At 36.9% G+C, this 18,730-nt stretch overlaps 1 protein-coding gene across 2 annotated transcripts in view; it reads left to right on the forward strand.

Moving 5' to 3' along the window:
- The window catches only part of CSMD3 (CUB and Sushi multiple domains 3), a 1,467,857-nt gene that overhangs the window by 957,984 nt on the left and 491,143 nt on the right, over positions 1–18,730 (forward strand). For both annotated transcript variants that reach the window (XM_027561290.1, XM_027561291.1), the window contains 2 exons: positions 8,894–9,032; positions 18,422–18,609. In XM_027561290.1, the coding sequence (XP_027417091.1) occupies positions 8,894–9,032; positions 18,422–18,609 (327 nt within the window). The remainder of the gene's footprint in view (positions 1–8,893; positions 9,033–18,421; positions 18,610–18,730) is intronic.

Below are 18,730 nucleotides of genomic sequence, written 5' to 3' on the forward strand. Positions count from 1 at the left end.
CTACATTAGAGATAAAGTGGATTACATTTAATAAAATACATTGGAAGAGTCAGATGAATGCTATTGGCTCAAAGCATTTGATTTAATTAAGGATGCTGAGTTAAGACTAACTGAAAGAAAAGTTGTCACTTCCTTGTGAAGACTCATCATAATTTCTAATATTATTATCATTTTGGCCTCCCTGAGAAGAAAAACAGTAGAAGCAAAATGTATGACTAATAATGTTTTCAGGCAAAATTTCCTGTTACTTTGGGATTGACAACCTATACCATACCCACTAAGGAAAAAGATTTTTAAATATCCCCCTCCATAAAAACTGAGGTTCAGATACCTCCTTTGTGGTTTATTAAGTGGGTTCTGACTTATTTCTCTTAATCATAACTCAGCTATCCCACTACCAATTTATATAAGCAACAAAAGAAAAGTAAGAGAGATTGAGATATCTATCTATCCATTAATGTCTATGTATCTAATTAAACTGTTAGAGTCAAAGGTTTTTCAGATTTTCCTTTAGATCCTCATAGGAATGGAGAGCATCTTCTCTTTTCCAGCTGCTGAAATGAAGGAAGGAATGAATCACCAACTGCTGGTGCATTATCAGCATCCTCCCCTCCATCCTCCAATGTAATCACAGATGCACCTTGGGTGGGTGGGTGGAGGAAGTAAGAATTTTAAATTAATTTGGACTAAGTGTTTTCAATATTGAAAGTGATGAGAATTTTAGAGGCTGCACCCAGCATTTCTTTAAGGAGAGTAAGATTTATCAGTGCATGTTTGAAGGCTATAATTAAGGATGAAAGAAAGAAAGGAAGAAATTTCTGTTTGTCTTCCACGACTTTCATAATACTCCATAAAATGCTTACTCAAGCAAGAACTTCCTTGTTCTCAGTGGAGAACTCTCTGAATAACTATGGCTTCCTACCCATAATGGGATGTCTGAGAGAATTCCTTGAGTGAATAGGATGGGACTAGAGTCCCTGGGAAAACTGTTTGACAGCAAGACTGGACCTGCTTGCCAATGAACTTCAGTTCAGTTCAGTCACTCAGTCGTGTCCGACTCTTTGCGACCCCATGAATTGCAGCACACCAGCCCTCCCTGTCCATCACCAACTCCCGGAGTTTACCCAAACCCATGTCTATTGAGTCAGTGATGCCATCCAACCATCTCATCCTCTGTCGTCCCCTTCTCTTCCTGCCCCTAATCCCTCCTAGCATTAGAGTCTTTTCCAATGAGTCAACTCTTCTCATGAGGTGGCCAAAGTACTGGAGTTTCAGCTTCAGCATCATTCCTTCCAAAGAACACCCAAGACTGATCTCCTTTAGAATGGACTGCAAGAATTTCTCCGTGCAGTCCAAGGACTTTCAAGAGTCTTCTCCAACACCACAGTTCAAAAGCATTAATTCTTCAGCGCTCAGCTTTCTTCACAGTCCAACTCTCACATCCATACATGACCACTGGAAAAACCACAGCCTTGACTAGACGGACCTTTGTTGGCAAAGTAATGTCTCTGCTTTTGAATATGCTATCTAGGTCGGTCATAACTTTCCTTCCAAGGAGTAAGCATCTTTTAATTTCATGGCTTCAGTCACCATCTGCTGTGATTTTGGAGCCCCCAAAAATAAAGTCTGACACTGTTTCCACTCTTTCTCCATCTATTTCCCATGAAGTGATGGGACCAGATGCCATGATCTTCATTTTCTGAATGTTGAGCTTTAAGCCAACTTTTTCACTTTTCTCTTTCCCTTTCACCAAGAGGCTTTTTAGTTCCTCTTCACTTTCTGCCATAAGGGTGGCATCTGCAAACTTACCCTTTGAGAATAAGGGATTTTTTTCTTGAGTCTCAGTTAGCCTCAAAAGAAAGGAAATCCTTCTCTTTCACAGACATTTCACTCTCTGGAGGTAGTTAATTTGAGGGAGCAATTAGAGTAACAATCTGATGCATAAACCAGAATATATTTGTGGTTCTCATAGAAAGAATGTATATTCACACATGTTTGTCTATTCATATCTAACAATAGACTCCTCTTTTAGTTACATATTAAGGTACTATTAAATTCCTAGAGGACTACCATTGGGAAAACTAATTTAATAGCAATCTTTAGGAGTTTGCACCTAATTTCTGTAGAGCTATGCAAGAGAAGAGTAGGAGTTGTTATAGAAATGAAAAGAGGTTCAGAACTAGGATTGCTTCTCTGCATTCCTGGCACTTTAATATCTATATTTCTGGCTTTCTCAAGAATATAAGAGATGCAACTGTTTCCCATAATTTTCCTTGAAGCATCATCCAGTATGCTGAGGTTAGATAGAACAGGTGGTTTATTTGTTGTTGTTGTTCTTGTTCAGTCGTTCAGTCATGGCCAGCTCTTTGAGACCCCATGAACTGCAGCATGTCAGGCTTCCCTGTACTTCACTATTTCCTGGAGTTTGGTCAAACTTATGTCCACTGAATCAACGATGCACTATGAAGAAAGTTTAAAAAAAAAAAAAAGGAAGGAAATGGAACCCTCCTTGTTTATAATCCCTGAGATCAAAACCTAATTCTTCTTCAGGTCCTTAATCCCCTTCTGAGCACCTGTCATTTCTAAAATGAAAGAACACCAAGATTCTGTAGCATTTTTCTTCAAAAGACTTTTATCTGAATACAGTCTGAAACATTTCTGACTCTTTTATATCTTAAAGCATACTGGGTATCTTGAATTTGCCCATTCTACTTAAAGCAACACAGAAATGAGTCAGTACTCCAGCAAGAATTATTTATAACAGACTTTCTTCAGGCCTTAGAAAATGAAACAGGATAAATGAATTTTGTCTACTTTATCGTTTATGCTTTGCTTTCATTGTTTAAAGTGGGGAGGGGGATTAGAGGCAGTAATGTGTATTTCACATTTCAAATAGATGGAAATTACCTTTTTATGCCAGGAAACTGTTTATCCAGGAGAATATTGGAGCTACAGATTAGCCATATTCTCTTAAATTTTGTCACCATGGTCTGTGAGCCAAGAGTTGTAAAATGACCTGAGGGATTAGAATAGAGTGAGGGTTTTGTTAACAATGCAGATTTCTGGTTCCTACGTTGTAATTACTAAATCTGCATTTTAATACGTTTTTAATATAAATTCATGTCTGGATGTCTGGGCTTCCTTGGTGGCTCAACTGTAAATAATCTGCCTACCAGTGCAGGAGGCATGGGTTCCATCCCTGCGTCAGGAAGAGCCCCTGGATAAGGCAATGGCAACCCACTCCAGTATTCTCACCTGGGAAATCCCATGAACAGAGGAGCCTGGCAGACTGACACAACTTAGAGACTAAACAGCAACAACAAAATGACACCTATAGATGTCTAAAAAGCTTTGAAAGTCTTCAAAAGCAGTAACCACCACATGAAACCAAAAGGTCTTTTCCTCACTAACTATAAGCTACAGAAACAAAGAACTACTAGACTTTCTCACATAGAAGTATTGGCCCTAATTTCATGCGCCCTATGCACAGGGATGCTAAATAAGCCAAAATATTGCAGTTTGGAACAGAGAAAGGTTTACTGCTTGGGCCAAGCAAGGAGAATGGTTAGCTCATGCTCAGAAGACCTCAGCTTCCTGGTGGTTTTCAGAGAAGAGTTTTTTGTTGTTGTTTTTTTGTTCTATTTTTAATTAATTATTTTTTGGCTGTTCTGAGTTTTGTTGCTTTTCATGGGTTTTCTCTAGTTGTAGAAAGTGGGGGATATTGTTTGTTGTGGTGCAAGGGCTTCTTCTCATTGTGGTAGCTTCTCTTGTTGTGGAACACAGGCTCTAGGCACACGTGGTTGTGGCACATGGGTTTAGTTGCTCTGCATGAAGCATGTGGAATCTTCTAGGACCAGGGATTGAACCCGTGGACCCTGCATTGGCAGGCATATCCTTATTCATTGTGCCGCCAGAGAAGTCCCAGAGAAGGGTTTCTAGATATAGAATTTGGAGTGAGGGATGTAGGGTCAGTGACTTTCTTCTGATTGGTTGGTGGTGAGGTAACAGAGTGGTCTTTCAGGAATCTTGTGTTCAGCCTGAAGTTACTGTCCTCCTCCTACGAAGGACTTTAGTTCTTGTAGAGGAACTCTAAAAGATATACTGTTTCTGCATCCCCTCACTTCCCTGAACAATAAATTTTAAATCTGTTCTTTGGAACTCAGGGAAGGTCTAGAGGCTGAAGCTTTTGTTTGTTTGTTTGTTTGTTTGTTTTGTTTGTATTTTCTAAAAACAAGAAATGGGATACATGTACCTGAGAAGGCCCTCCAGGGTTCTGCTTGTTTTCAGTATTTCTCACTTCCTTTCTCTGGACTTTCTGTCTTCCCTCCATAACCCTCATATTCTATTCATTTTTTTCCTTTCTTAATAGAACTCACCTCTGACAAAATATCCTACAAGAACTCTTTTCTAATGCCCTTGAGATTTTACCTGTATTTTCCCCACATTTCTAGCCTATCTAGCTCAAACATGCATTTATTCTACATGTTAGCTATGAATGTCTTCCTTGTATAAACTTTGTGTTTCATGAAATGAAATATAATGTCACAAAAATTTTTAAAAATTGTACCACCTAGCATAGTATCTTATATATAGCAAAAGCTAAATGTTTGTTCAGAATAAATAAATACAGAAATAATAAATAAATTAATATCAGGGAAGCACTTAAAATTGTGTGGTTACAATCTCAGATTTACATTAAAATTGAGTTACTTTGTTTTATCCCCCTAACTATTCATTTCTGTCTTCACTAAACTTATTTTAAGGAGAATAGATATGCTTACACAAATGTCTTTCTTAGAAAATTAATCCAATACATCTATCATGGAAGTAGTTACTAACTTGGAATTTGAATTTTCCCTTTTCACTACGTAGGTCTGTGTTTCTCATCAAGTCATATGTTTGATGAATTTTTTCTTACCTACAAAACTGATATAAGAAAGAAACCAGCATTTTTATGCTCAGTTCAGTTCAGTTCAGTCATTCAGTCGTGTCTGACTCTTTGAGACCCCATGAATCGCAGCATGCCAGGCCTCCCTGTCCATCACCAACTCTCAGAGTTCACTCAGACTCACGTCCATCGAGTCAGTGATGCCATCCAGCCATCTCATCCTCTGTCATACTCTTTTCCTCCTGCCCCCAATCCCTCTCAGCATCAGAGTCTTTTCTGAGTGAACTCTTCACATGAGGTGGCCAAAGTGCTGGAGTTTCAGCTTTAGCATCATTCCTTTCAAAGAACACCCAGGACTGATCTCCTTCAGAATGGACTGGTTGGATCTCCTTGCAGTCCAAGAGACTCTCAAGAGTCTTCTCCAACACCACGGTTCAAAAGCATCAATTCTTCGGTGCTCAGCTTTCTTCACAGTCCAACTCTCATATCCATACATGACCACTGGAAAAACCACAGCCTTGACTAGACGGACCTTTGTTGGCAAAGTAATGTATCTGCTTTTGAATATGCTATCTAGGTTGGTCATAACTTTCCTTCCAAGGAATAAGCATCTTTTAATTTCATGGCTGCACTCACCATCTGCAGTGATTTTGGAGCCCAAAAGAATAAAGTCTGACACTGTTTCCACTGTTTTCCTATCTATTTCCCATGAACTGATGGGACCAGATGCCATGATCTTCATTTTCTGAATGTTGAGTTTTAAACCAACTTTTTCACTCTCCTCTTTCACCTTCACAAGAGGCTTTTTAGTTCCTCTACACTTTCTGCCATAAGGGTGGTGTCATCTGCATATCTGAGGTTATTGATATTTCTCTGAGCAATCTTGATTCTACTTGTGCTTCCTCCAGCCCAGCATTTCTGATGATGTACTCAGCATATAAGTTAAATAAACAGGGTGACAATATACAGCCTTGACGTACTCCTTTTCCTATTTGGAACCAGTCTATTGTTCCATGTCCAGTTCTAACTGTTGCTTTCTGACCTGCATACAGATTTCTCAAGAGGCAAGTCAGGTGGTCTGGTATTCCCATCTCTTTCAGAATTTTCCACTGTTTATTGTGATCCACACAGTCAAAGGCTTTGGCATAGTCAATAAAGCAGAAATAGGTGTTTTTCTGGAACTCTCTTGCTTTTTCGATGACCCAGAGGATGTTGGCAATTTGGTCTCTGGTTCCTCTGCCTTTTCTAAAACCAGCTTGCACACCTGGAAGTTCACGGTTCATGTATTGCTGAAGCCTGGCTTGGAGAATTTTGAGCATTACTTTACTAGCGTGTGAGATGGGTGCAATTGTGCAGTAGTTTGAGCATTCTTTGGCATTGCCTTTCTTTGGGATTGGAATGAAAACTGACCTTTTCCAGTCCTGTGGCCACTGCTGAGTTTTCCAAATTTGCTGGCATATTGAGTGCAGCACTTTCACAGCATCATCTTTCAGGATTTGAATTAGCTCAACTGGAATTCTATCTGGAGAAGGAAATGGCAACCCACTCCAGTACTATTGCCTGGAAAATCCCATGGATAGAGGAGCCTGGTAGGCTACAGTCCATGGGGTCGCAAAGAGTCGGACACGACTGAACGACTTCACTTTGGCTTTGGCTTTGGAATTCCATCACCTCCACTAGCTTTGTTTGTAGTGATGCTTCCTAAGGCCCACTTGACTTCACATTCCAGGATGTCTGGCTCTAGGTTAGTGATCACACCATGGTGATTATCTGGGTCATGAAGCTGTTTTTTGTACAGTTTTCTGTGTATTCTTGCCACCTCTTCTTAATATCCTCTTCTTCTGTTAGGTCCATACCATTTCTGTCCTTTATCGAGCCTATCTTTGCATGAAATATTCCCTTGGTATCTCTAATTTTCTTGAAGAAATCTCTAGTCTTTCCCATTCTGTTGTTTTCCTCTATTTCTTTCCATTGATCACTGAGGAAGGCTTTCTTATCTCTCCTTGGTATTCTTTGAATCTCTGCATTCAGATACTTATATCTTTCCTTTTCTCCTTTGCTTTTTGCTTCTCTTCTCTTCACAGCTATTTGTAAGGCCTCCTCAGATAGCCATTTTGCTTCTTTGCATTTCTTTTCTGTAGGGATGGTCTTGATCCATGTCTCCTGTACAATGTCATGAACCTCATTCCATAGTTCATCAGGCACTCTATCAGATCTAGTCCCTTAAATCTATTTCCCACTTCCACTGTATAATTATTAGGGATTTTATTTAGTTCATACCTGAATGGTCTAGTGGTTTTCCCCACTTTCTTCAATTTCTGAAGAAATTTGGCAATAAGGAATTCATGATCTGAGCCACAGTCAGCTCCTGGTCTTGATTTTAATGATTATATAGAGCTTCTCCATCTTTGGCTGTAAAGAATATAATCAATATATTATATTGATTATATTATGTTATAATATAATCAATATAATCTGATTTCGGTGTTGACCGAAATCATCTGGTGATGTCCATGTGTAGAGTCTTCTCTTGTGTTGTTGGAAGAGGGTGTTTGCTGTGACCAGTGCATACTATTGGCAAAACTCTATTAGCCTTTGCCCTGCTTCATTCCGTACTCCAAGGCCAAATTTGCCTTACTCCAGTTGTTTCTTGACTTCCTACTTTTGCATTCCAGTCCCCTATAATGAAAAGGACATCTTTTTTGGGTGTTAGTTCTAAAAGGTCTTGTAGGTCTTCATAGAACCATTCAACTTCAGCTTTTTCAGTGTTACTGGTTGGGGCATAGGCTTGGATTACCATGATATTGAATGGTTTGCCTTGGAAATGAACAGACATCATTCTGTCATTTTTGAAATTGCATGCAAGTACTGCATTTTGGACTCTTTTGTTGACCATGATGGCTACTCCATTTCTTCTAAGGGATTCCTGCCCACAGTAGTAGATATAATGGTCATCTGAGTTAAATTCACCCATTCTAGTCCATTTTAGTTTGTTTATTCCTGGAATGTTGATGTTCACTCTTGCCATCTCCTGTTTGACCACTTCCAATTTGCCTTGATTCATGGACCTAACATTCCAGGTTCCTATGCAATATTGCTCTGTACAGCATCAGACCTTGCTTCTATCACCAGTCACATCCACAACTTGTTATTGTTTCTGCTTTGGCTCCATCCCTTCATTCTTTCTGGAGTTATTTCTCCACTGATCTCCAGTAGCATATTGGGCACCTACCGACCTGGGGAGTTCCTCTTTCAGTATCCTATCATTTTGACTTTTCATACTGTTCATGGGGTTCTCAAGGCAAGAATACTGAAGTGGTTTGCCATTCACTTCTCCAGTGGACCACATTCTACTGACCTCTCCACCATGACCCTCCCGTCTTGGCTCCACATGGCAGGGCTTAGTTTCATTGAGTTAGACAAGGCTGTGGTCCATGTGATCAGATTGGCTAGTTTTCTGTGTGAATTAACAGTATTTGATACATAAATCAGAAAATGAAAGAGAGAAACTAAAACCAACAACATGTTTTTTTCCAAGATTTGAAAATGGGGAAAATGGTGGAGACACAAGAGCATATTTAAGGGATATAATTGGGAGATTTGAGTTCATCTGACATGCTGAGTGTGTAACTAAACCTTATTTCAACAAGTAAAGTTTGTTGTTTTTGTTTTTGTGTTTTTTTAGGGATAATAATCATTCAATGATAGAATGACTAGATGTTTTACTTTCAAAACATTTTAAAATAGCATATATTATATACATACACGCATGCACACTAAGTCGCTTCAGTTGTGTCTGCCTCTGTGTGACCCTATGGACATCAGCCCTCCAGGCTTCTCCATCCACAGGATTCTCTAGGCAAGAATACTGGAGTGGGTTGCCATTTTCTTCTCCAGTATACATACACAGATTAATTTTTTAAAATATAATTAATGCTAAAAATATTTTCTGCAGCTTATTCTCTAAAATTCTGCTTTTACCTGTTCTCTGATTTTATTTTTCAGCTCCATGTGGTGGCCATTTTTCAGCTCCCAGTGGATTGATTCTGTCACCAGGATGGCCCGGATACTATAAAGACTCTCTGAATTGTGAATGGGTGATTGAAGCTGAACCAGGACACTCTATCAAAATTACATTTGAAAGGTTTCTAAAAATACTTTTCTACTTTAAAAAACAGATTATCTAAAAGAATAGTTGACATTCTCTTTTACTTACCAAATTCATGATTAATTTTGCTGCACTAGTCAGTTGCTGTGCCTTGAGTGTTTCAGAATGTTTTCCCCTTTTAGCCTTCAGTCTGTCCTGAAGTTAATTTCCCATTTGCTTAATGCTCTATTGGTACTAATGAGATATATAAGATGGATTTTTTATTCATATATATAATACACACACACACACCACTGAGATATGAATCTATAACCTTTAACTTAATGTTTAGTTGCCCTATATTTTGAAGGGCCTGTGGATTCTGTTCTGCTAGATTGTTAAAGGTAAAGATGCTGTAAATACATTTGAATTGTTACCATATTGTAGCCTGAGGCATCTGCTTACATACATTACCCATATACCTACACTTACAGGGCCTTCAGAAAAATGGCTGTGTCAAATCCATGTGAATTAATGATTTGTCAGTAAAGTGTCCACTCCCACCCAGGATAATTAGTATTATTGATTGAATAATCTATATCCTATAAGATTATAATATTGTCTATTAAAAGTTTTAAACAATGAATCTTCATGTCTGTGATTCAATCACTATCCCCAAATCCAAATAGAAGTATCTATTTAATTTTTCATTTATATTTTCACCCCTCTCATCTTCCAACCTTTTATTTACCAAAAAAAAAAAAAAAAAGGAAAGAGAAGGAACCCCTGTAAGCCTTATAGTAAATATATATTTGTCAGAATTGTGCTCTGACGAGTGAATTTTACAAATATAGCATGATCTTTTCCTAATTAAAGAGTACCTTCATTGAATTAACCTATTCAGGCTAGTGTAAAAATTTGAGAGGAAAACATTCTATTTTGAAAGATGTACAATACTAAACATTTCATATGAGGTCACTCTCCCTTACTATGACCTACACAATTTTATTATGACTGTATTAATTTCCTCGGGCTGCCATAACAAAATATAACAGATTAAGTGGCTTAAGTAACAGAAATGTCTTTCCTCATAGTTCTAAAGGCTAGAAGTCTGAGATAAAGGTGTCAACAGGGTTGTCCTGTAAGGCTTTAGTCTTTAGCTAATAGATGCCTGTGTATGCCTTCCTGTGTCTCCATGTGGTCTTCCATCTGTGTGTATCTGTTTCCTAATCATTTATTTTTATAAAGACAGAAGTCATATTTCAGTTAGTCTAGTCACTCAGTCATGTCTGACTCTTTGCGGCCACATGGACTGTAGCCTGGCAGGCTTCTGTGTCCATGGACTTCTCCAGGCAAGAATACTGGAGTGGGTCTCCAGGCGATCTTCCGCACCCAGGGATCAAACCCCCGTCTTCTGCATTGAAGGCAGATTCTTCACCATCTGAGCGACCAGGGAAGGTCCCCCATATAATCTCATTTTACCTTAATTACCTAATTAAAGGACCTTTCTCCAAATACATTCACAGTCAGAGGTATTAAGGGGTTAGGATTTCAACATTTAAGTTTTAGGGGTCAGAATTCAGCCCATAATAATGACTTACATATTAAAAAGTGATTTCATTTAGAATAACATGAAGAGTTTTTGTTATGATATTAAAACCATGTCATTTGTTCAGTAGTTGACATAGCTTCTTGCCATAGTAATTTTTAAAAAGCTTGAAAAGCACCTTATTTATTCAGAATCAAATCATTGTCAAATAACAGTGCCCCATGAATGTGTGATCCAAATTAACCAACTTTACTTTATTACACAAAATTTTACTTGGTTTGGAGTATACCATATAACATATTATTGATCATATCATTAAATAATTTTTAAAAAAATTTATGCCAATATGACAGATTTATAATGTATTTTTAATTTGTTAAATTTAGAGCATCACACCTGAAATATTAGCATAGTTGTCACTCTGTCATAATTGATCTCACACTTTTAAAAATTGCGTATATTATAGGTTTAAACACATGATTTTAGTATTTCCTGTTTTGGACTGAACATTATTTTATATCAGGAGTTATGATGCTAAGGTGATTGAAACATCTTATATTTTCATAGTTCATAATATTTTCACCCATATATTAATAATTCTCACTAATCATCATCTTTCAATATCTAATGAAGAGTTGAGCACCGTCTCAGATACAAAGGGAAGTCTAGGCCCTTTTTACATCCTCAGAGCTTTCCTGGAGATGCTTTTGTTCACTTATGACTCTGAATCCCTGCTCTCAGAGTCATCTCACTTTTGAGATACTGAAGCTGCTGTCCTTTCAACTCCTTACTCTGGTCTTTATTTGGATCACTTGCCTTCATTCACACAATAAAAAGAAAGAAAACTTTAGTACAAGGGATAACCAAATAGGATTATTGGACAATCCAGAATAATTTAACATTAAATAAACCCTCACTGTTCTAAAATTTTCCTGGTAAATTCCATCGTGGGAATGATTGCATCTCTCTCTCTCTAGTTTCCTCCCCTTAGCCTAGACCCTTCTCCATGTCTATCTAGTATTTTCCCCATCAGGATCTTCACCCCTCATTTCCCTCACTCCCTAGTTGCTCCCTCCACTATATAGCAGGGTAAATCTCAAAATATCTGTTAACTTAAGCAGAGCAATTTAAGTGTGTTTGTTTCTCTGAGCTCCCAACTTGGCGATGGGTGGGATGATGGGGATGAATTTTTGCCTTTCTTTCTAAACATGCAGATTAAGATTTTCCCCCTAAATCAAAGATCAGTGTTCTTATAAGAAGAATTCACCCCTTCTCCACCTCCCAGATGACTCAGATTGTAGCCAACTTTTAAATTAAAATAAAAAATATATATACATAAATATTCAATATAGAAGAATTACATAAGCATAAAACAATATCATAAGAAAATTAAGTGTTTTTAACAAAGAGTGCATTATTGTATGAAAAAGCATTTCCCAGTTTGCTAATAATAGTCACTAAATTCCACTAAAGTAACCCCTGATATCTTTCAGGGCTTCCCATGTGGCTCAGTGATAAAGAATCTGCCTGCCATTGTCGGAGATATGGGTTCAATCACTGATCGGGAAGATCTCCTGAGGAGGAGATGGCAACCCACTCCGGTATCCTTGCCTGGAAAATCCCATGGACAAAGGAGCCTGGCAGGCTACGGTCCACAGGGTTGCAAAGAGTCAGACATGACTTAGCGACTGATGAGCACACATGTGTGATATCCTTCAGCCTTATGTAGGCTATCTAGCACTGCCTACCTGAAAAGCAGTTAGATTGCAAAGCAATGGTTGTAAATGAGAGCACCACGCACATATCTCATGATTTTGGACTTTTATTTGAAGGCACTATTTTCTCTGTCCAGAGTTCTTAATATGTCTGTCTTATCTCTTCAAACATGTTGTTGCATGGGCTTCTTTGCTATCTTGTTTAGATGCCTTCAGAATTCTCAAAATTAATATGCACCTACAGGCTATGTTCTAAGTCAGGTCAGCCCAAAACCTTCCTTTGAAAAAGAAAAAAATCTTTCCAGTCATTTTTATAAGATGCAATGCTAGAGACACCTAATTTAATTTTGATAAATATAGTTTACTTAGTTATTGTTACTCTGCCACTTTCTTATCCTCTTACCTTTTTCCTGAGACACAATTTTTTAAGTTAGACTAGAAGCAAGAGAATCAAATTAAAAAGTGATTTTCACTCCTAGGGTTTGTGCACAGCAACAAAAAACAGTTCTGTACATTGAATCAGAACAACAAGCCTAGGTTGAGAAACGATTTCCAGAATACAAAGATTTTTGACTTCTCCCATGGGTATCACTGAACAGGACTTGTCAGTTATGCCTGTTTTCTTAATCCCTCAACTACCCACTCAAGTAAATTACAACCCCCTGCCCCCCAGCTCCTTCACCTCCTTGATGTCAATCTTCTTTTTTTTTAAACAATTCCATGTTAATTAGCCCAAACACTGGAAGAATCAAGAGTTAGACCACTTTGTGTATTTATTGATGGTGTTTTCACTATTTTAGAATAGACAAGGCTCAGCTATATCAGTATATTTTTTTGAATCAAACTTTATGTAACTAAAATAAATAAAGTCCCACATTATTTTAAGTGTTATGAACAAACATGTTTGGGGGTTTGAATCCTCTATCTGCCCTTCACACATGTACATGTGCACGTGTGCAAACACACATACACATACGCAAACAAACACCCACCCACCCCCATTGGGTTCTTGAGTTTGAGCTATTTGAAGGGAAAATTATTTTTTAAACTTCCATTTCTTTTGTTTTTCCTAAAGATTCTTAAAGCATGTGTATGACCTGTTTTAGGGTTGTCCATACTCCATTTGCTTTCTATCAGAAACTGTCTTCTTTAAAGTAATTAACATTTTTAAACTTCTGCTACATGGTCAGAAGTAGCTGTGTAGCAAAACAACGAGCATCAATCTTCATCAAGTTAAAAATAAATGAGGATTTTATCTGTTAGGTAATAACATAAAATAGTCACTTTGAAATCAGAAATGTGTACATCTATCACTTCCTTGTTTAGGGACCTTATAGTATTTCAGTGCTTCATTTCCCCCTTAAGATTTTTCTGAGAAACAAGATATCATCTTTGAACTATCCACCAAGAATTATGTTGTTAAAAAAATGAATTCATTTCTGATTTTCAGCTGAACTCTTGTAAGGACACTGATTGTTAATTCTTTAATAGTCCTTCTCATCCTGAGAATATCTTTTTATAGAATTTGTTTCCAAATGATGGATTGCATTTATTACAGAGTAACACCATTTGCTTTCTACTACTCATGAATAGCATGAAGTAATTTGGCAGAAAATGATATTTAAAAATTCAGATAATATATTCAGATGACTTCAGAGACCAGGGTTTGATCCCTGGGTTGGAAAGATCCTCTGGAGAAGGGAATGGCAATCCACTTCAGTATTCTTGTCTAGAGAACCCCATGGACAGAGGAGTCTGCTGAGCTACAGTCCATGAGGTCAGAAAGAGTCAGACATGACTGAGTGACTAATACACACTCACATATTCTCAAATGTTGTGAGTGATTAGAATTAGTCTACAGAAAAACAAATACTGAAAACATTACAAATATATTAGCCATTAGTTGGCCTCTTGAGATTGCCTAAATCAGTAATATCTTAAGAATTACACTTTCCTGTCAAATGCAAGGCCTTCCCCTGATGGCTAAGCAGTAAAGAACCCACCTGCCTATGTAGGAGACATGAGTGCAATCCCTGGCTCAAAAGATCACTTGAAGGATGATATGGCAGCCCACTCCAGTATTCTTGCCTCGAGAGTCCCATGGACAGAGGAACCTGGTAGGCTACACTCCATAGACTACAGTCCATAGGCTGCAGAGTCCATAAAGTGACTTAGCACACATATACACATCAGATGCAAAACAAAATAACAAAACCACTAATGGACATATAAGTTTTAACTGTTTATCCTTTCCTAACATCAGTTCAGTTCAGTTCAGTCACTCAGTTGTGTCTGACTCTTTGCGACCCCATGAACCACAGCATGCCAGGCACCCCTGTTCAAAACCAACTCCCGAAGTTTACCCAAACTCATCTCCATTGAGTCGGTGATGCCATCCAACCATCTTCTCCTCTGTCGACCCCTTCTTCTCCTTTCCCAGCATCAGGGTCTTTTCAAATGAGTCAGCTCTTCACATCAGGTGGCCAACATATTGGAGTTTCAGCTTCAACATCAGTCCTTTCAGTGAACACCCAGGACTGATCTCCTTTAGAATGGACTGGTTGGATCTCCTTGCAGTCCAAAGGACTCTCAAGAATCTTCTCCAACACCACAGTCCAAAAGTGTCAATTCTTTGGCACTCTGCTTTCTTTATAGTCCAACTCTCACATCCATACATGACGACTGGAAAAACCATAGCCTTGACTAGACGGACCTTTGTTGGCAAAGGAATGTCTCTGCTTTTTAATATGCTATCTAGGTTGGTCATAACTTTCCTTCCAAGGAGTAAGCGTCTTTTAATTTCATGGCTGCAGTCACCATCTGCAGTGATTTTGGAGCCCCCAAAAATAGTCAACCACTGTTTCCATTGTTTCCCCTTCTATTTGCCATGAAGTGATGAAACCAGATGCCATGATCTTCGTTTTCTGAATGTTGAGCTTTAAGCCAATTTTTTCACTCTCCCTTTGCATTTTCATCAAGAGGCTCTTTAGCTCTTCTTCACTTTCTGCCATAAGGTTGGTGTCATCTGCATATCTGAGGTTATTGATATTTCTCCCAGCAATCTTGATTCCAGCTTGTGCTTCTTCCAGCCCAGCATTTTTCATGATGTACTCTGCATATAAGTTAAATAAGCAGGGTGACAATATACAGCCTTGGCATACGCCTTTTCCTATTTGGAACCAGTCTATTGTTCCATGTCCGGTTCTAACTGTTTCCTGACCTGCATATAAGTTTCTCAAGAGGCAGATCAGGTGGTCTGATATTCTCATCTCTTTCAGAATTTCCTACAGTTTATTGTGATCCACACAGTCAAAGGCTTTGGCATAGTAAATAAAGCAGAAATAGATATTTTTCTGGAACTCTCTTCCTTTTTCCATGATCCCGCGGATATTGGCAATTTGATCTCTGGTCCTTCTGCCTTTTTAAAACCAGTTTGAACAGCTGGAAGTTCACGATTCACGTATTGGTGAAGCCTGGCTTGGAGAATTTTGAGCAGTACTTTACTAGCATGTGAGATGAGTGCAGTTGTGCAGTAGTTTGAGCATTCTTTGGCAATGCCTGTCTTTGGGATTGGAATGAAAACTGATCTTTTCCAATCCTGTGACCACTGCTGAGTTTTCCAAATTTGTTGACATACTGAGTGCAGCATTTTCACAGCATCATCTTTAAGGATTTGAAATAGCTCAATCAGAATTCCATCATCTCTACTAGCTTTGTTTATAGTGATGCTTCCTAAGGCCCACTGGACTTCACATTCCAGGATGTCTGGCTCTAGGTGAGTGATCACATCATCGTGAATATCTGGGTTGTGAAGATATTTTTTGTACAGTTCTTCCTAAAATAGCCAACAGTTAGATCTTATTCTGAGATTTGCAGAGGAATTTTGTTTTCTTTCTTCTCTCATTTCTTAATATTTGGTAGCTCTTAAGTCAATTAACTTTACTGTTAATAATCTTAAACTTTTATTTCTGTTCACCTTCCTGTCCTTAACTCCTTGACCACAAGCCATCAGTATCAGTCTACCTGAGTGCAAATTTTAAAATGAGAACTATTTCACTGTGGTCAGAAAGATTTTGGATAACACAAAGAATATTTTAAAAGATACTGAAAATTGACTAAAATGAGATTAAATTTCATTTTAATATCATCTCGTGGCTCCATAAGATTTTTTATGATAAACAATAAATTTAATGTCATAAACTAATACACAGTAGATCAAGGCAATTCATGTGAAATTTATATATAACCATCCTAAAATACAAAATAAAAGAAATTCAAATTATTGTGTAACTCTTTTTCATTTTCTCTGTTATTATAATTTATTTTTATAGTTTCTTGTGGCAAATCTATGGTGATTTTCTTTTTAGACATTCACTCCTACTGAATAATACTCTCTGATCACAGCATTTAATGTTGCTATTCTATTAAGAATTAAGTCTCTTTATGCTTTAAATCAAAGTAATCCCTCACTTTTCTGTGCACTTTAATTTGGTTGTTATCAGCTGACTTGCTATCAAAGTGAAAGTCCAATTTCAGTACTAGAGTAGACTGACTACAAAATAACCAAATAATAGATTTGCAGTGCATAATTGCCTGATCATTTATTTAAAGGACATAATGTGTTTCTATACATTTACTACTCTAAATCATATTATTGGAAAAACTATTTTTATTAGACAAAAATACAATATATCCCAGGTTGCAAAGTGAGAAGTAAGATAAACTTATGACATCCATTAGTTTTACTAAAACTTTTTTAATAGTACGTACCAGTAGTACAAATCTAAAAATATTTCATTTGTATTTGTCAAATAGCATTAAATTCTACACTTTGTTTTCACTATTGTTAGGTATGATGGAGTGATTATCTATTAATGATAACTGTTGATTATAAAGTGATTATCTGAAAATTGGTGGACATTTCAACTGACAATTCTTTTAAAAACATAGTGAATATAACTAGTTGCCAAAATGTGTTGGAAGGTATATTTTAAAAGAGTGAAAATGAATGGTTAATACTGAAGTATCTAAATATATTGACTTTTTTAAATAAAATTGATAACAGTTCCAGAGAAAATATTTTTTTTCCTTTAAAATACATTCATTCTTTCATTTGCCTAATAAATATTTACTGAGGGTTTGCTATATTCAGAACATCAACAAAAAAAAACAGAAACTGTCTGACCTCATGGAGTTTATAATCTCTTAAAGGAGACAGCTGTCAACAAGTAAGCAACTAGGATTAGTATCACGAAAGCACAATAAATTGTGACAATATGGTAAAGAAACTAAGGTACACTGTGAGGTCAGAGAAGGGCTTGCTGTGGACATATCTAAGCTGAAAACTGAAATATGTATAGGAAAACCTGGGTGAAGGCAGAAAAGAATGTCCTAGGCTGTAGGATCATCATGGCAAGGGAGTCAGATGCTCAGTTGTTCATGATTCCACATAAAGGCTTTTTTTCCCCATAACTAAGATTTCTGATCCAGATTCAAAATGTGGAATAATCCTGACATGCAAGAAGGAATTCAAAATTTTATTTTATTAATAATGTATTATGCATGTTAAAATAAGCTCTGTTTTGGCTACAGATTATAATAAATTATATCTTTTAAAAAATTGAAAGTAAAATCAGGAAAACAGCCAAAAATCTAAATAAAAACTATACAAAAATTTAATGGCCAAACAGATTTGTCAAAAAACAAAACAGAGATATGAAGAAGAGGTCAGTATGAAGCAGAGGTCAGATTTGAAATATATATACATATACTAAAGATGAAATTATGATGATCTGATTGAGGGTAAATTTTATATAGTCACGTAGTTTTCCATAGAAATGAAGAAAGCAAAAAAAAAAAAAAAAAAAGGACTACTCCATAAAACATGTTTGGTTAACGAAAAGACCATTTATTTATTCAAGACAGTCTGTAACGTTTGAATAAATCTTTCTTGTGAACAATAAGTATATATACATACTATTTACATGAAAATTGTCCACAGGAATAAGAGCTTATAACTTTGGTATTCTTAAATTATGGATCCTAAAATGATGTATAAGATATTAGCAAAGCTAAAGAAAATTATATATAAAATTAGTAAAAATTATAAATAGTAATTTAAATAGCAGCCTAAAGTGCTTTTTCCTAATAAATATATTTTCACATCTCTCTCTTAATCTTAGATTTCAGACTGAATTGAATTACGATGTTCTGGAAGTTCACGATGGGCCAAATCTTCTGTCACCCTTGCTTGGATCTTACAATGGCACACAGGTGCCCCAGTTTCTATTTAGCAGCAGTAATTTTATATACCTTCTATTTACAACAGACAATAGTCGTTCTAATAATGGTTTCAAGATTCATTATGAAAGTAAGTGATGCCAACATTTATTTTTTTAATTTTTTTATTCTGTTTTCCATGCTTTTGGTATTGTCTTGTATCATTAAGAGAACCTATGAGAATGCTAATGGGTTATAAGGTGTGTGTTTCA

The sequence above is a fragment of the Bos indicus x Bos taurus genome, chromosome 14 (assembly GCF_003369695.1).
Source record: "Bos indicus x Bos taurus breed Angus x Brahman F1 hybrid chromosome 14, Bos_hybrid_MaternalHap_v2.0, whole genome shotgun sequence".
In the NCBI taxonomy this organism is placed as follows: Eukaryota; Metazoa; Chordata; class Mammalia; order Artiodactyla; family Bovidae; genus Bos; species Bos indicus x Bos taurus.